The 24,103-nt window shown below is 41.1% G+C and overlaps 1 protein-coding gene across 5 annotated transcripts in view; it reads right to left on the bottom strand.

The window, feature by feature from the left end:
• AK8 (adenylate kinase 8) overlaps positions 1 to 24,103 on the bottom strand; it is a 68,167-nt gene that overhangs the window by 6,235 nt on the left and 37,829 nt on the right. For 3 of the 5 annotated variants that reach the window (XM_062640964.1, XM_062640965.1, XM_062640961.1), the window contains exon 11: positions 21,411 to 21,552. In XM_062640964.1, the coding sequence (XP_062496948.1) occupies positions 21,411 to 21,552 (142 nt within the window). Of the gene's footprint in view, positions 1 to 3,985; positions 4,057 to 21,410; positions 21,553 to 24,103 lie in introns of all 5 variants that reach the window. The other 2 variants (XM_062640962.1, XM_062640963.1) reach the window with 1 other exon arrangement.

Raw genomic sequence — 24,103 nt, 5'->3', positions numbered from 1 at the left:
ACCTTGCTTTCATTTAAGGATGAAAAGACAATGCAACATGATATCTAAGAATCCTAACTCTCCTGCTGGCTTTTAATAGCAGAGACTACTGACTTGCTTGTGGCTCTACCAGGGCCAGATCAAGCCTTGCAGTCAAGTTATGACGCTTGAATTAAGAAAAAATACAGCATGAAACAACACTGGGCCACTTCTAATGTGGTATTTAAACCTTTGAGTTGAAACTGCAACTTTAAAAATAGCAAGCTATTAATCTTTCTCTTATATTCTTAACTCCTATAGATCTTCTCCCTCATAGGCGGGTACCAGCTGCCATATTTCCATTCTTCACGCTCTGCACTCTGCAAAAAAAAAAAAGAGGCCCCTGCTGGCCAATTCTTGTTTAAAATTGTGCATAATTGATAGTGGCAAATCTACCCCAGCTGTGTCTAAAGCCTCTCCAGGGGCAAGAAAAACACTCTCTGTGACTGTCATTAACTACTAAATTAGCAAGTGCTCCTGGCAGTTTACAACGTACCACATCAGTCTGCTTAAAAAAAAAGAAGGATGTAAAGATCAGATGCCTGTGTGGTCTCAAAGTTACAGCAAACTTTGCTGGCCAAATTCTGACAGAACCTCAGCTAAAGAGAAGGGGAAAGAGAGAGCAGGAGAAAGGGACAGTGAAAGAAAGAGGAAGAAGGGAATGAGAGGAAGGGACACAAAGTTACACTCTTTTTTTCAGGCAGACAAATAGAAAATGTTAAATTCAAGGGTAGAAAATTGAGCCTTTCAGAGTCACAGTACATCCTACTCAATATGGAGAAATCAATGCAGTGTTATGTGATTCTATGGCACAATTCCCCATGGAAAGTAACTCTCCTTGAGGACTTGGTTCTGGCAATGCAATAGCTACAGTTTTTGTAATAGAGTTATAAAGCTGAAAAAGAGATGAGGCTGTTGAAGTGTATGGATGCAGTAGCTCTCTAAAAGGCTACCACAGGTAAAATGCTTATGTGATCACTGGTACAAATGCAAGCTCCTCCCATTGGTTCATAAAACAGCCAAAGCAGGTGGAGAAGGAAATAACACAGTTCTTGTAAAAGGACAGAAAAGCCTTGGGGAGCACCATGGAATCAACTGGCAGAGAGACAAGGAACATCTCCAGCAACTGCCCTGAATTTGACTAAACTCTAAAGCCCATTATTAAAATTCACCACAATTTTGTTTTAAAAGTTTCCAAAAATGCATACAACTGGACAAACTTCTGGATCATACAGGCACCACAAGCCAGAGGGGAACGGGATGACAGGCTTGGCCAAGATACAAGAAAAATCTGCATTGCAGAAAGATTTTCTTCTTGGGTAGCACCACTGAATTATCACAGTAATACAGCAAATCAAGTTAGTGGTTCAAGCTGACAGGTACAAGGAAATTCAGGTTTGAATCCAAGTCACTAATCCCAGCTAAAACCCAGGTAATTTTGTCTCTAGCCAGAGATACCTGACTTGGATCGATTAGGTCCCCTTAAGAATGTTCCCTTTCCTGCAATATAAAGACACCTTGAACCTGAAACCTTGGTCAAGCCTCTTCTCAAGCACTAGGGGCCCAGCCACAGGATCCCGAGCACGTTATAGTTCCATAATTACGTTCTGCAGCCCCAAAACCTCTCTCAAAATTTAAACAGGTTACATAGATCCCAACTACCTTTTCCTCAGTCTTGCTCAGATTTCTCTTTTATTTTTCTCAATAAACCAGGCATTTTGCTCATGGGTAACCAGACTACAAAGGATCTTCTGAAGCTGTACTATAGACTGGACATGGATCTTAGTTTACCTCTTACTCTAAATACTCCTTCTGCATGTCTCTGCAATGGATGAAATGATCCTTATCTCTTATTTATAGAAGGAGCTGTTGGGAGGTTTTATTCAATGATGTCTTTCAAATTCTGGGATATGTTCTGATGAATGATGCTTGATTCTATTTTGGGAAGTAATTTCACCCTCTAGGTTTTGACCATAAGGGAAAATACATTGCATAAATACTAAAACACAGGTTAATCGGCACAAGTGTTTTGCTCATTGAGTTCCTATACGGATTCATGTGATGACAAGCTGCTCCCAGACACTGGATCTTTCTTTTTCAAATGGATGCATTTCTGTCCAATAACCACAACAGGCAGCTAAGTGGGGCACTATTCCCAGGACATGGCTTCTGGCCAGGGGAGCGAGATGAACAACATCCTTTGTAGCTGCAGATGTTCCTTGCCTTCACCAGCAGTGCAGAGTAATGACTATTAGATGTTTTCCACCCACCAGTTAGATGTGCTCAGCCCCCAACAGTCCAGACATCTGAGGTGGCAGGGTCCCTGCTGCATCCCACCCCACAAGCCTGGTATCTCAACAGCATCTCAGCAGGTGCCACACCAGCTTAAGCAGGGGGGACAGGCGCAGCCCTGCTAGGTAGCACTGTCTTTCTGCTTTCCAGAACAATGGGCTAGAGCTTGAGCTGGGATAAAGCAAAGTCACTCCACTGGCATCACACAGATTTACACCAGTGAAAAACCCCAGGCTTCTGGCAGTAAGAGCCATTCCATGTGGAAGAACTCCCGCCTGCGTAAGCGTTCCATCAGCACAGCAAAAGGCACACATACACAGAGCAAGTTTTTTCATACTAGGGGCTTTACCAGGATCTTAAAGCTTCTTTTGTGAAGGCAGTATTAACTCTTGCCATATGTAATAAATGGTTTGGATGCATTGGTACCTCCATTCGGAACTGGTTTACATTTCTATTTTCATTTTTATTCTTTGCCTCCTTCTTACTCTCAGCTGCTATTCCAGCATCTCTGCATTCCCCCTGGAGTTCATTCCAGTGGCGCTTTGTGAATGACAGAGTAAGATGGCAGCCAGCACTGCTTTAGAGTAACGTGGCTGGCACAATTTCCACTCTCTACAAAGTTAATCAAATTCAGTCTCAGATAATCGAAAGCCTCTGCAGCCCCAGAGGCCTGAGGTCAGGAACCTGAACCCGTTTCCCCAAATGCAGTCCTGTTTCCTCAGATGCTTGCAACCCCCCCCGCAATAATTAGATTCTGCAAAGCAAGTCTTGAGTGAAGCAAGAACTCCAGGGTTAAGGACTAGCAAACTCTTATCAGAACTGATGCCTTTGCTACCTGTCTGCAGCCTTTCTGTAGCACCTCCTGCTCCTAACAAGGATCCCATACTTTTCTTATTAAATAAATGGAATCAAATTTATAGTGAATGATACATTCCCCCCCCCCCCCCCCCCCCATCACTTAAACACTAATTTTTGTTGTTGGTAGGATATTTGGGACGAAAAATGAAATAAATAAAAGAATTTACACCAAAAAAGTGTATGATTCAGGGGCAAGGGGAGGGAATAAAAGAATGGATTATAATGTGTCATTTTATATATGTGTCAAAGGAAACCAATTTCATAATAGGGAATAAAAATTCCCTGTTTAAATACTGTCAAATAAATCCTCAAATGTAATAGGGTTCACTTCTGGGGAAAAGAAAACTAAATCTGATTAAATATTAATGTGCCGTAGTATTAATTAAGAGAGAAAAAAGTCCATCAAGAGAACCCCAATATGTTTACTGTGTCCCCAGGAAGCTGGAAAATTTCACAATCAAGTGTGTAAATGTTCTAAAAAAGGGTCCTGAATATTTTATGAATATTTGTCATAAAACAGAAATAATAACCACTGTGCAGAGCTATTAGAATTAATATTTATGCTGCCCGCCATGAAATATTCATGGGGACGGAGAAAGGGGGGCCCGTAAGACAAGAATTAATTTACATTGGGCTTGGTTTACCCGCTGGCTTGATGTTTAAAGACGGGTTGACAAGCCTCCATATGAATCCGTCAGTCACTTGCAGCAGTAGGTGGGGTGAAGGCAGGGGGAGGCGGGGGGAAACGGGTCCAAGCTGCTGACAGCACACAGATTGAGTTTCTGACAGCCCTTAAAAAATCTAAACGGCCCCCCACCTTTTTTTCCTTCTTCCATTGCCCAAGGCGCTCTGTACTGCCACCGTTCATCCGATCTCCCCTTCCATCTGCTGAAATTAAGGAATTAATGAGCGCTATACACTTTACAGCGGGCCCCAGGAATGTTTACTGGTGATTAAATTATAATGCAGCCAAGCTGTATAATTCATGAACCAATTAAAGGAAGTGTTAGTTGATTTGATGGGATGAGGACGTACAAAAAGCATTTAACTAATAGGGAACCGTGGGCTGCCGGTCGCTTTGGCTTTCTCGGATTACGCGGCTAATTGCTCTGCTTTATAGGGCTGTCACAGATAGCCATACATATTTCATTGTTCTCAAATACTTCAATTGTTTGCTTTCGTGTTGCTGCTGTAATATGTAGAAGCTCAGCCAAACTTCAGTGTAGTTAAAGCACTACTCTGCAAAAGCAGGTTGCTTTGGGAGGAGGGAGGAACGAGAGGGGCAGGAGGAGAAGGCTGGCTGACAAAGGAGTAACTTAAAGCCTCAGAGTTAAATGTCACTCAGCAATTACATGATTAAAAGGTGCAACATATGATAGTCTTTTGTTTTACAACTTTTTGGACACTAATATTCTATGCTGACTTCACTGAAGAGAAAATATTGGCATGCTAAGCTGCATTTCTTTTTTAATACTGTGGAGCAAAAGAAGGTGAAGAGGGAAGTAGATTTAAAAAACTTCATCAGGGAGGAGCTAGATTGCTGCGGTTATCAAGAATAACACATCGTGGTTTAACTTCCATGGATCGATATTCTAAAATACATGAGAGATGGAGGTTGATTTCCCATTGGGAGAATGCTCAGTGTCTAATTCTGAGAGCTGCTGAGTTGTGCTAGCTACTCGTGCCAACAACTTCAGTTTATTACACAAGGAATGGGGGAATTTACCATTTCTGCTGTTTTGAAAAGTACTCCCCCCAGCTGACAGGCCACAGGATTTTATGAAATGGATTCTCTTGCTTTGAACAGGCCTATCAATCAAGTTACTTCTGTCCTCACACGTTCTAGCAACGAAATCCCCAACCCATATACAGAAGTACACATATTGCTGCAGGAATTAGGTGCTATCAGATAAACATCACAAACATGTGCATTAATTTGTGGTTAGACCCTGAAATCTATTGAATAAAGAACAAGCTGGTAAATACACTGTTTCTGCAGCTCAGTGGACTGCAAACTTCTGTGGGTCTCTAATGAGGTATACTGCCACCCACCTGAGGAGCACCATGGTAAATCTTCACCTCCTGTCTAATTTAGAGCTTTACATTTCAAAGTGTTGTACAAACACCAACTGAATGACTTTCAAGATATCCTATTATGTAAAGCTCATAATCTGGTTCATCCCTTTCCTTACAACCGCTCCCTCCAGGATTTGGCTTTGGAAAGCAGTCCCTGTGGAGTGCCCCCACTGATGCTCCGGTGGGCTTCTGCTCTACTGCACGGAGCATGAAATCCCCTCGCCAAATCTGCCCACACCAGTGAAGCCAAGAGGGGATGTTGGCCTGCCAGAAGCAAAACTCTGTGCAAAACCACACCAGTTTTAAGAGAGGTTGTGTTAGGCAGGTACAGCCAACAGCTGAGGCTAAGGATAGCTCTTCAAAACATGCCAGGTTCACTTTGACAGTCCAGTTATGAACCATCTCCCAGCCAAGCACCACAACACTAAGAAAATCCATCCCTGCTCTCCTGTTGGAATTGTTCTGTTTTGTATAAAGAATTACATAAAACCAGAAAAGCAGAATATCTCTGCAGTTCAATGCAGGTGTTCATGAGGGAAGCGAGACACATTCAGTGAATACTTGCTTTATTCTACAAAGCAGAGCAAGCCTAAGAAGCCCCAGAAAGGAGGTGAACATTCCACCTCCTATGGCAGTGCTCAGATTAGCAGGCTAGGGGTTGTCCAGGTGGAGAGATAGGTGGGAAATTAAAAGAAAAATGATTTCTCGTATAGGTTGACCCTGATGTTAAAAAGATAGTATGCCAAGAAAAAAATAAATAACTCCCTTTATTCACAGCTAGTATATATTGTTAGTTTGTACCTAGCTTCTGGGTTAAGTAATCCAAAACTTTGGTTTAAGATGTTAGTTTAATAGGTAGTCTCCAAAATAAGGGATAATGACACCAGTTACACAGCAGGAAAACCTGTCATTAACCCACAGTGTGGTTGAGTAAAATGGAAATTGGATTGCCTGTTCTAGAAAATAGAAAGGTTATGTTGTCTGGGAGATAAAGTTGATCCTCAGCCCACCTAAGTGGGCAGTGCCTGGGATCTGAAATATGACTAGCCAGATAATCACCTGGTCACTTAACACACACAGTTGAAAGCCAACATGTGATCTTGGTAGGCTTTGAATTATACCATTCTTGGATTAAAGACATCTGCAATTTGGTAAAAACCATTAAATATGCCTGGAATAACAACAAAAAGTGTGTATGTTTGTGTAGACAAACTAAATAACCTCACACACTGGTCCCAGAATCAGTGAGCTGCACCAATGTGGGCCTTACATGGGGAAAAAGCAGAGGTGGGACTCAGGCCCAGGAACCACTTTCTGCCAATGATTGCAAACAAGGAAACGTCAGAACTTTCCAATGTCAAGATATCAAAGGCACTGCAGGAAGTATTTTCTTCCTTGCCTTTTAAGTGCCCTGGATATAATCAATCACACAAAAAACCCCACTCCTATATTTTGGTTCAATGTGGAAAGGACTATTTGCATTTCAATATGTTCAACTTATACTGCCAATAAAAACATGGAATCATGAAGAAGAGATCAGGCCACTGGAGTGAAAAACAAGAGATGACACCCTGCAGACCTTTCAGATAAAACAACTCCTTGTAATATTTCTGTTGACGTCCCAGTATTTCTGAATGATTGGGTTTTCAAATGAGATCAGTCAGCATGCAAATGAGGCAACAGGATCAAGACATCTCCCATAGCTGATTGGATAGAGAAATTATCAAAAGACCCTTTTTTCATATCAAATTTCCATCACAAAAGGTCAAACTTTCAACTCCCATTACTTTTGCTAACTGCATTTCACTGTGCCTGCCAGCTCATTGCTGCTGCTGCTTCCAGAGGAAAAAAGAGAGAAGTAACAAATGATTACATCCTCCCCCACATCTGTCACACAGGATGGACAAACATTTTCTAATCTTATACTATTTTTTCTCTACAGCCCTCAAAATCCTTGCAGCCAAAACATCACTTCTAACCTAATTGGCTATTCCCAGGTTGTTTTTATTTTTCTTATAGGTTTCTTTCTTATTTTCTAGCCTACAGACAGACAAGGGCATCAGCTCTGTTGCCAGAATGTTTTGTTCTACAGTTTGGCTATTTAAAATACTTTTTGATGTGTGCTTTTATATATTTCCTTGTGTTGTCTGGCTGTAGTGATGCCTAAATACTCACACAATGGATGTTCCAGAAAAACAAGAGACAAAGAAAGAGCATCATTTCCCCTGAAATCCTCACATAGCTGTATTTTCTCCTGCAGTCCATCCCTGACAACAAACATTGCTCGGCCTTCTGTAGATTTTGATCCATTCCTCTGGTGAACATCTGATCATGGCCTGAGATTCCAAGGCTTTGCCCTGCCTGCTCAAAACACTGAGCTCGCGCAAATTCAGAGGACTTACACCCTTGTGTCCAAGCAGAGGAGCAGCACAGCACCCCAAGGTCTCATCCACTGCTTTTCTAGGTTTAAAGCTGAATTTTGGAGCAGCAGAGATAGCAAGTGGGGCTAAGATGAATACAGAACTCAATGTATTTGTTGCTACTCCACCCATAAAAATTCTCTCTCAACATTCTTATCATTGCAACATATATAACCCATCAGATTAGTACCTAGAGATTTCTACTCTCCTGATTTTCTCTGTTGTTCTTATTACTCAACAACTAAATGTTTCACAAAGCCATTTCCTACAGAAATATTTATGTTCCCAAATGTTTATTGCCCCCTCTATCATGATCAAGCTTTTATGAGCACTCTATACAGAACTCTGAATTAAAGACATAATTTCTGGCCTATCAGATCTTGGCTTGACACTGTGTTTGTCTGTTTTATACAGCAAGGCATTGTAGTGAACTGCAGAATACCTTACAGAAAAACTAATTTATACAGTAAAGATATTTCCATCCAACATTGTGTGCGTTGGTGATTACAGAAAGTTAATGAGGACCAGGAGGATGTAGGGTTTAGATTCCAGCAAAGGCATTTATTCATTGTGCTAGATTTTCTGAACAACCTTTTTAGGTAATTCCTACACAGCTGCGGACATTGGGCTCTGTACCAAGCCAGACACAGCCTAGGTACAGAGCCAACAGAACTAGAAGGAGATGGAGGATGATCCTTGTAAGTGCTACACAAATGCATCTCCCTTGCTTGCTCCACATCACACAGGTATCTGCAGCTGCACAGAGTAATTCACTCTGCAGTGGACTCTCTATTTCTGCTGGTGGCTGTGAGCCATAACCAGTAAACAGACCACACTGTTAGCTGACTCCAGGATTACTCCTTCATCTTTGTTTTTTAATTTTTCTTCTCCTTCTGACCAAAAGTGCCTGTGGCAACTTGTGAATGTCTGTACGTACTCAGTAAACTAAACTTTCGGCCTCTTTATCATATTAGATCAAGGCAAAGTTGAGCTCCATTGTACTCAACAAACGCCAGTCATAGAATGCAGGAAGACTGTGCAGGTAAGTTCTCCAGTGGCAAAATAATGGTGATTGTATTTTGTCTATAGGTCTTTACTCTTCACAAATTTATTACTATTGAAACACTAATCTTCAGGCCACCTAAATGGATAAAAAGTCATTCTCTGAAAGGTTAACATTTGTAGTATTCTCTTTTTTTCCTGGGACAGGTTCGGTCAAAAGATGTCCAGGATGAACTGGGGATCTCAGTCACCGGCTAATGTCTGGAGTCCCCATGATTTAATAATGGGCTCTTCAATGTAGCTGAAAAAACTCTAAGAAGATCTGTGAACTGGAAGCTGTATTTGACATTCAGAACTGAGAAGTGGGCTTCCAACAATGAGTAACTGCGTAGCAAGTGAGCCTTGGACTGACTGCACAGACAACTTCTAAACAGAGTGGGGGTTTTATTTCATCTAAAAGGTACTATAGTTCAAACAAGACTCTGAATCTGTTGTGAATTACAATGGGTTTGGAATTAACCGAATTAACCAGACAGAACCTGACATCTAATCAAAAATAAGAAGATGGATTTTTATTCTTAGAACTGTTTCAGATAACAAAGATTCCTGTTCCTTAAGATGCCTAACAATTTTGCATGTCTGCTTGTACTCAGAAATAAATTGAAGGTAGGGGCACTCACCTTCACTTGCAGTTTGTACACACGAGGAAAATGTGAAAAGCTGACTGTTTCTAGTTATTTTCTCCCTGATACAACATAGAATCCTCCCTAAGATCTGAATGGGAAAAAACCTGTTTACAAAAATCCAGTCCTCTGTTTCTTCCAAGGGCAAAACTTCCAGGTTACATAACAATGCAGGATTTTCAGACCATGCTGGTCATACAGGCACACAAATCCACTGGCACAGAGCTGCTTCGTGCACCATGTGAGAATTGGGCATATTCACAAATATCAGACCTTCACAGCATGTTTTTACAAGGGCAGGGAGGAACCAGAACAGGTTTTTGTGCAGGCTTCCAGTAAAGGGCTTACACTGCCATTAACATCAATCAGCCCCAAATATCAGCAGTGATATAGCATTTTTCATTAAAACAATACTGCCGCTTCTTTCAGAAGAGCTGCCACTTGCCATTTCTTTTAGGTAATCAGATAGCTGTTAATTAATAAACCTGTCAGGTGAATCGTCCTGCTCCGGTCATCATTATCCATTCTGTAACAGAATCCTGCTATCATCACTGCTATCCACCCCATAGCTTCCAGCTCAATTAACTTAATGCTATGCAAATGAGAGGCTCTCCTCATCATTAGCTTATAGACCACAAATGTTAATAACATAATTGGGCCTTCAACAGGGTAATTAGACACAATTTCTTCCATTAGTCTTACAAGGCTAATTATTGTTGATAGGAGAGAGGGGATGAGTCCCAGTGCTGCATGCAAAGAGAGGCAGCTGGTTAAAGCAAATATAGACAAAACATCAACAAGGTAAAACAACAGTTGAGATCTATAGCAGGGTCAGGTAGGGGTAAGGGAAGGACTGTGGCATGATGAGAAACTTAGGAACCACCTGAGAAATTCTGTACAAGTCAGGAACTAAAACCAAATATCCAGCCTGAATCTGGACCCCCCCTTACACTTTGCAGTAAATCAACATGATGCTTAAGAAATCAGAGGAAGCCACTCAAGATTTTGCAGACAGGACAATGTGGAAACTGCACTGAACAAACTTCCTAGGTTTGTAATGCAAATACACAGCTACAGAAGAGACCTTAAGAATTGCATCTGGTCTTACATCTTCCCTGTCATTACATCCAAGCTTCTCTCCTGCCATCAGTGGTTTTGCTGTGTTTTGTTGGATTTTTCTGAGTAACAGCTACTTGCTTTAATAATTACAGAATTGGAATATAAGGAATTCTTTAATAATCACAATGCAAAATGCATTTCAGCAGTTTATTCACAGTTAATAAAAGGCTGGATTCAGTATAATGGAGTGGCAGTAACAGTTTTAGCAAAAGAAAATAAATGGCAGAAAGTTTCCAAACTGAGATTATAATTTGAATGGTGCAATGAAAGGTAAGGGCTTGCTGCTGCACCAGTTAATCCTATGCAGTCTCCTCCATGGAGGTCAGAAACGTACAACTGGAAAGGGACTTCTGTGAAGGAACTGTACTTTTAAAAGGAGAAAGTGAACTTTACAGAAATATGGCAAGTTCACCACATACTTTGCTTTGACAGTTCAGTGTTTTACTGCAAACACTGCTAAGAAAAATACGGCAATCTGAAGAGCCCACAGGACTCAAGGGGTTGAGAAACCAGATGATTTCTTTATTTTGTTTCTATCTTCTTTAACGTTGAGGCACATTCAGAGCCAGTACAAATCCTTCGATTTCACTAGAAGTATCTGAACTGCTCTTTCTATATACTTAGCCTGAAAATCATCTTAAATTATGTTCACAAAGTAGCAGCATTTTCTAGCAGGTTAAATAAAACAATCACTTTGTAAGTGGCTGCACCTTGATCTTGGGTCAGTTATATGAAAAGAAGAATAGAATTAGAAACCGTGCATTTGTCAGATAGAAGGGATCATTCCTACATCTTTCCCACAGAATAAGCTATGACTATTTTCAGTTCTGCTCTTTAAATTGCTCTGTACTTGCTAAATTTACTTACTAGAAAATTCTGAGCAAATATCTTGTTCCAAGGCAAACAGCAGTAAATCCACTGATGCTTTAATGAAGATTACACTTTCTAATCCTCATGGTAATGACAAACTAGTCTCCATTCAATATGCAATATTACTTGACAGTTTTAATCACCCAAGCCGTATTATATTTGCTACAGACTGATGCACTTGTCTTCCCAGATCTTCAGCTTGGAGAATCTAAGCAAAAGAAGCATAATGCCTGTTCTGCCTGTGGTTTTCAGTATGGGCCAATTTTGCCAGACACACTAGCTCTGAGTAATGGCTTACTCAGGGAATAGTCTCAGGCCCAAAGAGACTACTAAATTAGAGCATGGCTGGCACAATCTTAAGTTTTAATTCCAGAATTCCTGAATTTTAGTAATGATGGAGTTCAAAGGTAATGTGCATTTGTAATGTAGTTTCTCAGTATCAGACAGCAATTGCAGTAACAGACTTCAATAAATTCAGTTTTAACCTGTACAGATTTAATGGTGACACTTTCCACTACACCAGGTTGCTTCAATCACCATCCAGCCTGGCCTTGAACACTGCCAGGGATGGGGCAGCCACAGCTTCCCTGGGCAACCTGTGCCACTACCTCACCACCCTCACAGGGAAGAGCTTCTGCCTAAGAGCTCATCTCAATCTCCCCTCTTTCAGCTTAAAGCCATTCCCCTTGTCCTATCTCTACATGCCCTTGTAAAAGTCCCTCTCCAGATTCCTTGTAGGCCTCCTTAAGGTATTGGAAGGCTGCTATAAGTTCTCCCCAGAGCCTTCTCTTCTCTAGGCTGAACCACCCCAACTCTCTCAGCCTGAATGTTACCCTGGATGTTATCTACTGTTCTTACAGAGTTTTCTCTCTCTCCAGTTAGGTATTGAGTTCAGGCAGTCTTGACACCAGTGGCATCTTCTGAGAAAAATGGTTTCAATCTATAGGTGATAGCAGTCTTCACATCTCCTAATATCTCCTCATTTGTGAGAGAGAGCTACTGCAGAAAAACAACCCTCTTTTCAGCAGCAAAAAGAATGGTAGGATTTTGCATGTGGCTTTGGGTGCTTAAAATACAAAAATAAAAATATTGACTTAGAAGTAGAAGCTTTTCTCCTTTCTCTTCCTGGAGACTTAGGAAGCTTATTGAAATCAGAGACCTCCTTAATTGCTGTATCCAGGATTTCACCACACAAACTCCATCAAAAGGAGCTTGTATGAGGTAACTTCTAAAAATAATACCTGCCTCCCACAGCTGATGCCAAATATACCTTCTATTCATGTTGGAACAGAATAAACTTGTGAGAGCAAATGCAGCATCCTACTGAAAGCCAATGGAAGAATTTTAAATCTGCATTTGAGGTTTTGCTATTGTTGGCTCAAGATGCACATTAAGCCCTTTCCCCAGGATAGAAAGGTTCCTATGGTACTGATACAGGACAGGTAGAATGTACAGAAGTGATAAGTTTTTACTGTAATCATCCAGTCTGCTTAAGGAACTGCTTCCATCAGTTTTGTGTAGGGCAAGAGCCTGTGTGTGTGCAGCTTTTGCACTGCCTGTGGAGAATTAGTTGTCACTATTAAGTAGCCCATGGGTGTGACTGCTTAACAGAGCCTTCATGCCAGAGCAATTACACCTTTCTATGCACAGCTGTTACACATAAGGTAACTGGAGCTTCCCTGATATATTTTGCCCATTACAGACTGCTCAGCAATGCCTTTTGCAACAGAGGCAGACCATGAAACAAAGATAATGGACTTAATTAAAATCTTGTCAATGAACAGGGTAAGTCTCAAAACACTTGCATCAAGAGCTAACACAACGGCTGAAATGTTGTAGCTTGGAAAAGGCTACACGGGTAGCAATTATGGGTTAAACTGGTTCTACTCACTCAGTGAAGCTGATGGATCACTCAAAAATCCAGGTGAGAGGAAGATTCATTAAGTTTGCCCAGTAAACACAATCTGTAATGGATTTTGTTTGGGAAGAAAAACTTTGTGATGAAGAATTCATCACCTAAACCACACTTTCCAAAATACATTTCTGTTTCATAAACCCAGCACTGACCTCAAGAAGATCCTGCCCCTTTAGTTTCCAGTGTCTCGGCCCTTAGTTTTTACCAAACCAGTCACTCTGCCTTTGAACATGCCAGGGAGGACAAAAAGACTATCTGAGATGGGAGAATTGATATCCAAAGTGATAATAAAAAGGCAACCAATTAGCATGAGTGAAGACAATAGTCAGTTAACCAGCAACTATACAATGGCTCCGGTAAGAGTGAGCTGCTTTCTAATCAGAAGAGACAAAAAATGAGAATGACTGAAACAGAATTCATCTGCCTATTATTTTTACTACACTTTCTATAAATTAAGCAAAATCCTACATAAGGCACTTGGACTTTTCCTACTGTTTCTCTCCCTCCCTGGTGCAGGCAAATTTAATTCTACTGATTTAGTACCTTGATTACCATATTATTTTTCTAGTGTTTTGGGTTTTTTTTTCTCCCTGAAAACGAGGAGAAAATAAGATATAATTATAGTATTTCTTCTTTGTTCCTCATCAGATTTTTGTATGCCATCAATTAAAACCACATCTATTATAAATACACAATATCCATCGTTTAAATTAGGCCAAAGTTTTAAAAATGCCCTGTAAGATTTTTCCATGTCAGAATAATTCAATCACTATTATGTTTCCTTGATGCAACTATTTTGGGACTTAGCTTGTTCCTTGATAGGATTTTAATTGAGTCATTTACATTTAATTTCCAAATATGTAGCTGTTACAGGAGGCAGCAAGGAAATGAACAGCCAAAAAGAAACCTGAAGAGAGCCAATCTTTAACAAAAATATTTCTGATATAAAAATGAATCCGAGGAATACATATTCAGTGATAAGTATTCCAGTCCATGTCTGGTAAACTCTCATATAATGGCAGCATGGTAGGGTCACAGGGGTTCTATTAGCTCAATTAATGAGGAGTAAGATAAGGCTAACACCTAGCTCTTCAAACGGCTAAAAAATAGAGCTGATAGTAATGGAGTTATTAACCTTCGCCAGCCATTGAATTTTGCTGCTGATTCAAACTCCATTTCCTAGTTCAGGCCTCCATTAATAGGCTGTTTATTATCCCTAATCCACATTGGGATCAGCTGCAGAAATACGAAAGCCCCATGTAAAGACCAACTAGTTAAAATAAAAATATTCTTTTCCATTCTGATTTTTCCCTTTTCAACGTATTCACAGATTCTACCTTAGAAATTAGGAGCTTCGTTATCCTGTACTGTTTGAATACAGGTTCTTAGCAGTGTGATAAAAAAGAAGCTTTAAATATATTATGTAAAAAGATGACATAATCAGGGATACAGCCACACCATTTTGAAGACCAAATAAAACACTGATGGAAAACTTGCACCAGAGAAGCAAGTGCTGTTTATTTTCTCTACGGGGAAAGAGAAAACTATAATATTGGAAAAATGGATATTTGAGATATTATATATGTATTGTTTGATCAATCCTCAAGTTCATCCCTCCCCTGCCCAGCTTTGTCTGTCCACTTGTATTGTTTGTAGATTCAACTGTAATATAATTAGTCAATACTGAAATATAAATCAATTGACCCTGGATTCAGATCAGATGGAAAAAAACAAAGGAAATGATGGAATAGGGGAACTGAGAATCCCAGGACACACTTAGCAGCAGAGCCCATCAGCACAGATGCTTTATCAGCTTGAGGAGAACTCTAACATGAACCAGGCTACAACTTTAACTACAGAGATCTTGAGTTAAAGGGTTTTTAGGCTACTCACTGAGTCTGTACACACACAGTTGAGATTTGTGACACTTTGTGATTTTTCAATACGTTTTCAGTGAAAGCAACACTGTATTCATAGAATCATAGAACAGTTAGGGTTGGAAAGGACCTTAAGATCATCCAGTTCCAACCCCCCTGCCATGGGCAGGGACACCTTACGCTAAATCATATCACCCAAGGCCTCGTCCAACCTGGTCTTGAACACTGCCAGGGATGGAGCATTCACAACCTCCCTGGGCAACCCATTCCAGTGCCTCACTGCCCTAACAGGAAAGAATTTCCTTCTTAGAGCCAACCTAAACTTCCCCTGTTTAAGTTTTAACCCGTTACCCCTTGTCCTGTCACTACAGTCCCTAATGAAGAGTCCCTCTCCAGCATCCCTATAGGCCCCCTTCAGATACTGGAAGCTGCTATGAGGTCTCCACGCAGCCTTCTCTTCTCCAGGCTGAACAGCCCCAACTTCCTCAGCCTGTCTCCATACAGGAGGTGCTCCAGTCCCCTGATCATCCTGGTGGCCCTTCTCTGGACTTGTTCCAACAGTTCCATGTCCTTTCTCTGTTGAGGACACCAGAACTGCACACAATGCTCCAGGTAAGGTCTCACAAGAGCAGAGTAGAGGGGCAGGATCACCTCCTTCGACCTGCTGGTCATGCTCCTTTTGATGCGGCCCAGGATACGGTTGCTTTCTGGGCTGCAAGCGCACACTGCCTGCTCATGTTCATTTTCTCATCAACCAACACCCCCAAGTCCTTCTCCGCAGGGAATCTCTTCTCTGCCCAACCTGTAGCTCTGCCTGGGATTGCTCTGACCCAGGTGCAGGACCTTGCACTTGGCATGGTTAAACTTCATAAGGTTGGCATCAGCCCACCTCACAAGCGTGTCGAGGTCCCTCTGGATGGCATTCCTTCCCTCCAGGGTATCAACCGAACCACACAGCTTGGTGTCATCGGCAAACTTGCTGAGGGCGCACTCAATCCCACTGTCCATGTCAGCGACAAAGATGTTGAACAAGACCGGTTCTAACACCGATCCCTGAGGGACACCACTCATTACTGGTCTCCAGCCGGACATTGAGCCATTGACGACAACTCTTTGTGTGCAGCCATCCAGCCAGTTCTTTATCTAACGAGTGGTCCATCCATCAAATTGATGTCTCTCCAATTTAGAGACAAGGATGTCATGTGGGACAGTGTCGAACGCTTTACACAAGTCCAGGTAGATGACATCAACTGCTCTACCCCTGTCCATCACTTCTGTAGCCCCATCATAGAAGGCCACCAAATTGGTCAGGCAGGATTTCCCCTTAGTGAAGCCATGCTGGCTGTCACCAAGCACCTTGTTGATTTTCATGTGCCTTAGCATGCCTTCCAGGAGAATCTGCTCCAAGATGTTGCCAGGCACAGAGGTGAGACTGACTGGTCTGTAATTCCCTGGGTCATCCATTTTCCCCTTCTTGAAAATGGGGGTTATATTTCCCTTTTTCCAGTCATGGGGAACTTCACCTGACTGCCATGATTTCTCAAATATGATGGCCAGCGGCTTAGTAACTTCATTCGCCAGCTCCTTCAGGACCTGCGGGTGGATCTCATCAGGACCCACGGACTTGTGCACATTCAGATTTTTAGGATGGTCTCAAACCAGATCCTCTCCTACAGTGGGCGCAAGGTCTTCATTCTCACAGTCCCTGCATCTGCCTTCCAAGACTTGGGTGGTTTGGTCAGAGCCTTTGCCAGTGAAGACAGAAGCAAAGAAGTCATTCAGAACCTCAGCCTTCTCCAAATCCTGTGTAGCCAGTTCTCCTGAGAGCTTCCTGAGGGGGCCTACATTCTCCCTAGTCTGTTTTTTATTTGCTATGTACCTGTAGAATCCCTTCCTGTTATCTTTAATACCTCTAGCTAAGTTTAATTCTAACTGGGCCTTAGCTTTCCTAACCTGGTCCCTAGCTTCCCGGACAACATCCCTGTACTCTTCCCAGGCCACCTGTCCTTGCTTCCACTTATTATAAGCCTCTTTTTTTCATTTGAATTTTCCTCAGGAGCTCCTTATCCATCCAAGGAGGTCTCCTGGCCCTCCTGCTGCACTTCCTTCTGGTTGGGATGCAACACTCCTGAGCTTGCAGGAGGTGATCCTTGAATATCAACCAACAGTCTTGGGCCCCTCTGCCCTCTAGGGCTGTACCCCATGGAACCTTCCTAAGCAGGTTCCTGAAGAGGCTGAAGTCTGCTCTTTTGAAGTCCAGGGCAGTGAGCTTGCTGCACGCTCTTCTCACTGTCCTGAGGATCTCAAATTCGAGCATCTCATGATTGCTGCATCCAAGGCTGTCCTGGAGCATCACATTTCCAACGAGCCCTTCACTGCTGGTGAGCATGAGGTCAAGCACAGCACCTCTCCTTGTCGGCTCCTCTATTACTTGCAGAAGGAAGTTGTCTTCTACACAATCGAGGAACTTCCTGGATTGCTTGTGCCGGGCCGTACCGTCCTTCCAACAGAGGTCAGGGTGGTTGAAGTCACCCATGAGAATAAGGGCCTGCGAGCGTGAGGCTTTTCCTATCTGCCTATGGAGTGCTTCATCCGCAGGTTCTCCTTGATCAGGCGGTCTGTAACAGATCCCCACAGTAATGTCTCCCACAGCTATATTCCCTTTAACCCTGACCCACAGACTCTCTGTGCACTGCTCACCTGTCCCCAGACACAGTTCCATACTCTCCAGCCTATCCCTAACATAAAGGGCAACTCCCCCTCCCTGCCTGCCAGGCCTGTCTTTCCTAAAGAGCCTGTAACCTTCCATTCCAGCACTCCAGTCATAGGAGCCATCCCACCATGTTTCTGTGATGCCTATTATATCATACCCCCGTAGACGTGCACACATCTCTAATTCCTCTTGTTTGTTCTTCAATAGTCTACACACACGAGATATTCCAACAAATATCACAGTATCATCCCACAGATTATCTGCAATTAGGAGTAATGGAGTTAAGATAAAACTAAAAAAAAGGTTATGCTAACATATATACATCCAGTGTTACCCTCAAAACTGAATGAAGTTCTGTCTGTCCCATCAAATCAAAAGAATTTAGAGAAGGTAGAGAACAGGGAGACAGGATGATCAGAATAGTGAAATGACTTTTAAGAAAACAAAGGATAAACAGACCCAAGTTCTTTGCCTGGGAAAGAGATGACTGAACAGTCATACACAAGCAGCTTATAAAATCAGGAGTGTTAGGAGACATGAACAGGGAATGCTTATACCTGTTTCTCAGTAGAAGAAAGGAACCCAGAAAAAACACTGTGAAGTTTTTTCATATGACAGTCAGTGAAAAAGTGAAACTCCTTTCCATATGATATACGGTGGAGGCCAAAAGGACAGTGTTGAAAAAGAGACTGTAAAGTCAAGCAAAATGGGCTATTAGACAGTTATCCAGACGACCCTCTAAGCTCAGGGAGTTCTTAAACTACTGATTGCCTTCAACTGGCCTGGAACCAACACACAGCTGGTCAAAAACTAGCTAAAGCTAACGACAAGAGATATTGAACAGATGATACTGCTGCTGCGGAGTCTTATTTTAACTGTAAGTTTGGGAGAGAGCAGAAGGGGTAAGAAATATTTTGGTAGATACCAAATAGAGCTTTTCAGCATATTAGAACTATCTATGGTTTTACTATGTATTTCTTATTGTTGCTCAAGCATCGACAATTAAAAACTAAAATACCTATTCACATGCATTTGGATGTGGAACTGAATTCAGTCCTTTGCATTAGTAGTTCCGAGCTTCAGATGCCAAACTGTAATTGGATTTGGATTCCCACTTACCATAGGCACTAAGTGGTTAATGGTGCTCTTTTACCAGATAGCTGAGAGTCCACTAATAGATTCAGCTTCTTATTTGCCCTAAAGGCTGCCACAGTTCAATGTGATTAGGATCCTGTCCACTTAAGCAGTAACTGCTTCATAGGGAGGAACATAGAAAGCAATACATGTCTTCTCTGAGTACAGAAAGAGCAGTCTTTTAGTCGACAGGTTTTGTCTGATAAGGCAGGTTTTCCTGCATCAGGCTGTAAGCAAACCTTTGCTCTACTGCAAATTCTAATTTAAAGAAACCCCTGTACCTTACTTTTTCAGTGGAAAAATGAATTATTTTCCCTTTTTGTTCCAGGGTAGTTCTTTGGGTGCAGTGGCTGATGCTGTATGAGTTTTTTTATTATTACATTTTAACAAACTTTATAGCCCATTTTGTTTGTTTTCAAATAACTTTATTTTCCTTCTTTTCTACCATCAATTACTAGGTTTGTTTTTCTTTCCATAAGATGGAGGAGTCAGGAGACTGATCCTGCTCGATGCTGTATAATTTAGTATTATGTGTACTAGCTTTATGAGGTGGGAGTCAGATAAAACATAGTATTTGAACACTAACCATTTATTAGCTCTAAGGAATAGATTTGTGACTTGACAAGCAGATAATAACTCTGGGTTCTGATCAGCCAAAGAGGTCTACTTTGAGTTCAAAACACAGAGTAACATACTCTTTCACAAATAATTTTGTTTACTGATGTGACTAGATTTTAATAATAAACTTGATATATATGTAAATTTATTTTAATCTAATTTCATCAACAGAGCCCTCCTAAAAATGAGACTTTGTAGATTGCTCTGTGTCTGATTTATAGATTTCTGCATCCTATTCCCAGATTGATTTCAAGGCTATAATTCTATCAGGTTTTTCTCCTGATGTCAGAAACACCACCTCTGCAGATAGTGTTTTATAACTAGCATCACAACTGAAACTGAATTACTGCCCTGCTATCCTATGCTGCAATATGTCCTTTTGTTTATAATCACCCTCTCTCCCTTATATACCTACTACTTCAGTTGTCTGGAAAATACCAGCTCCAAAATCAATCAGATAGCATGATGTCTATTTTTGTCCCTTACTTCAACCCCTGTAGAAAATTGGAGGGGCCAAATTCTTAACTCATATGGGTATGCAGAGCTCTTTAAAGAAAATGGAAGCTGAGCAACCGGCTCAGTGCCTGATTTCCACACATACAATTTTATGAGTTGTTCTTCTTCACTTGATGAGGTCTTGATCCTGTAAAGGAGCACCTGGCACTCAAATATTTGAGTATTCACAGTGCTCTCAGATACATGTTTAGGGACTCAGGACCTACCTTCTGAATGCACATGAGGAATAATCCATGGGAAATGTTACTTAACTGTTAAGTAACATTTCAAGATTCCTTTTCCCTTTTTTCATTAAATGGATCCTTGCTTAAGGTATGTACCATCTTACTTTTAATAAAGCAAGCCACTGCTGTTTTCACATACTTTCACATACTTGATACCATGACTTCTGCTAACTCCCTCCCTTTTCACTCTCCTCTCTTCTCTCTCCAACTCAGTCTTACCCTTTTACATCTTTCCACTATGCCCTCTATAGGGGAGGGGACTGAGGGCAGCCACACAAAAGACACAGGAAGAGTAACTTTGCCAATTTAAAGGCTTATGTGGGTAATACACCTTTTCCACTATGAGTTTTCAAGTAAGAATAACATCCTGGAAGCATAAAAGACTACAAATTTCCAGTGTGTGCCTTTGGAATGGCCACTATGTCAGCCAGCGGTATGGACTGAACCAGGAACCATTGGGAGGGGAATGGAAAAGCCTGTCAGTTTTGATGAGTACACCAGCATCTCAAAACCTCACCACCTTTGGACCAGTTGTAAAGAGTAACCCTATTTTATTTGCCTGACAGTCACAACAGTTCTCTTTTGATGCTCATTTCTCTTGTATTACATTTCTGAACACTTCATTATAGCTCAAATAAAATATAATTCTCATGTTGTTTTTTAATTATTTCACAAAACCCAAATGTCTCATAATGAGCTTCTCACAATACTAATATATTTCTATGACATTATGCCAACGCTAAAGAAAGAAGATGTAGATCCCCCTCCTGCTGCAAATAAAATACACCTTCTGATATAATCCAAATTTTAATCCATTTCTTATGCTTTGCCTTTAGAGGCGACTCAAACAAATAACCAGAACAACAAACCTCTTCTCTCTCCCACAGTTTGGCCATCTGGAGGATTTGTAAGGCCAGTGCTCCATTTCCTACTCTCCAGGAGCAAGACCCCTTTTCTAGCTAAGGAAGTAATAAATAAGATGCAACGGCTTATACAATGCCAATAAAGATCAGTATCTTTCCATAAACAAATTTTTCATATATGTAATGTTGTGATTACTAAATGTATATCGTACCTGTTTGGAACAAAATGAGATTCTTGCAGTTGTTCTCCCTGCTCCACATCTCTTGGGAAGCCATAAAGCACCCATCCATTGGTCATGCAGTCTAGTGCACTTAGGCGTTCCGTCAGGATCTTCATCACAAGCTTGTCTGGGACTGCAAAGAATTCAAAAGATGTTTTTTATTTTGTATGCTGAGTCTGCAATTAAGGAAAATACATGCTACTTTTTCTGGTTAGACTGCTATAGGAACTAAAACACAAAAGAGTTATTCCCATTTATGATTGATAGATTATGGAGAGAGGAGTTACTGTTGACTTTTACATCTTTACAGTGGTACCATGGAACCCCAAACTTGTAAAGAACTGCAGGACTAAAGCAAAGTATTTGGTAAAAACTGATGCCTACAAAATTCTGCAATGTAGTTTTTCCTCTCAGCCCTATTGGGTTGATGTCACAGTGAAATGTGTGACACAATCTCATCAAAATGCAAAAATAATGACCTGGCTTGTGAAAAAGAAACCCTAAAACAGGAAAGAAATTTCTGTAGCATTCTGTATTTAACTTCACAGATGACAATGGCTCTGCCACAGCAGGCTGGGTGCAGTACTTCTTCCATTTGCCCAAAGGCTTGAAGCTTTTACAACTGAAAATAGATTTCTGAAATGTATTTCAAGTAGTGTAATTACTGCATTGATGGCTCCTAATTTTAGAGATAAAAGTTTTCTTTATTATCATTTTTCTTTAGGGCAAGAGAGATCATCAGCAAGATGCTGACTGGGGTTACAATTACTATGCAGCTTTCAAAACACTATTTAATGGGGCATAATGGTAAGGAGGCATCCTGCATATTTTCACTGAAATATTTCAATCAGACACTTAAACTTATGTATATCTTGTGATTTTATTTTATTTTTTTTACAGAAGAATTAAATGTTCCAGTTCACCAAGAGCGATTATAAAATTTCCAAGGACTCTTGTAATGTGCTGGGCTTAGTGTTAAATAACCCCAAAGAAAGGTCAGCAAAATCGCCTCAAGCTACTTCCCAAAGAAGCAGACTAAACAATTTTCAAGCAGCGAGGAGAGCCCCTTCCCTTTATTTGTACAGTATGTCTTATACACTGTTGCCTCTACTGGAAACAAGCGATAAAAAATGCTACATAAATCCACATCATGGAATGTTGATGTTTTGATACTCACTCTGCCATCACATCTGCATACAAAAATACAACAACAATTGCTTGTAGGAGAGTAAAAGTGTCAGATTTCTAACAATGCAATTCGCTTTAGGACTAGCTGACAGGAATGTGCCTGTATTTTAGTAGAGTACATTATTAGCAGTGCACATTCATACCCTGAGTACAAGCAGGTTTTAAACCACAATGATAGAATCCACTTGCTTCCTGAAATTTAACATTTCCTAATGACTTACACCTCTAGCATGAAATTCATTACTTCTCCTTTAAATAATCAAATTACTGAGTTTACAGAATTGCGCTCAGGATTCAATGTACCAGCAAAAAGGGAGGAAAACCACAGGGAATTAATTAGAAAACAGATTAGTGTATTAATTGAGGATATCTACTTCACATGAAAAAAAAAACAACCCAGGTTAAGGGGATGAATATTCTCCATCTGCTGAAAGAAAAAAGGGATGGAATAAAACCAGACACTTGACAGAGAGCAAAATGACAATGCAAAACTAGGCATTCCATTAAAAACAGGATTCACAAAATTAACTATACAATAGCGCAGCAGCAGGCAGAAGCGTTATTAGGCAGATGATACTTATCTAAGACCTGAGCTGCAGGCACGCATAGAGGGGGTAACAGCAGAATTTCAGTGCTCTTTACAGGGCAGTTGTTCTCCCCACCCTCCAGGTTACAAGAACTAATTCAAATCCAAGACATCCTAGTAGGAAAAAAGAAAATCCCACCTTCTCTTTCCCCAGGATGTGTTCCATACAAAGACTAGCGCAATATTCCTGTACTCCTGAATCTCTGGCTGCAGCACTAAATTTTCTGTATTGCTGCATGCTATTTTATCATGATTCCTACTGGAATCATTAACGTGGATTTACAAGGATGCCAAATTACATGTTTGGTTTGGGTTGTTTGTGGTGTGTTTTTTTTTTCTGGAAACATTTTCAGAATGCTTAAAACAGTTTTGCAATGGATTGGGATAAACCCTACAAACCCTGAGTGAAACTGCACTAAAGTGGTATTCTGCCAGAGCTGACATCCCTGTGAGCCGAATAGGGAATCCGAGGCAGAGCCTGAAAGCCCCAGGAATGCCACAGAGAAATAAGGTGGTAGGCTGGGCTGTTGAGCTTTCAGCAGATCATAGGAGATTCTCCAGTTCCAGGGGCCAAATAGCTTCAATCCTGCATATGGGAAGTAGAAACACTACAGCCTACAAGAAAATTAGAAAGGAATTGTGACGGGAACCAGGCAGCATCCTCTCTATGTGATCACTTCCCACAGGCCTTCTGTGAATCCTTATGATCAAAATCCTCCAATTTGGTCACTATTTTTGAGCGAAATTGAAGCAATCACAAGAGGGGAAGAAAACAATCAAGATGAAGTGGCAATGAATTAGTAGTTTATCTAATGACATGTCAGGTCTGGGGTATCCTGAGTAACACTGGGGATGTGTTCTAACCCTGACACCCTGCTAATTTCAGTGATGACTGACTAGAAGATACCAG

This window comes from Pezoporus occidentalis, unplaced genomic scaffold, assembly GCF_034315485.1.
Source record: "Pezoporus occidentalis ecotype Australia unplaced genomic scaffold, CSIRO_AGI_Poc_V1 ctg68, whole genome shotgun sequence".
NCBI classification, from domain to species: Eukaryota; Metazoa; Chordata; class Aves; order Psittaciformes; family Psittacidae; genus Pezoporus; species Pezoporus occidentalis.
The sequence above is the reverse complement of the archived record's forward strand: the minus strand, read 5'-3'. Positions and strand labels throughout refer to the sequence as shown.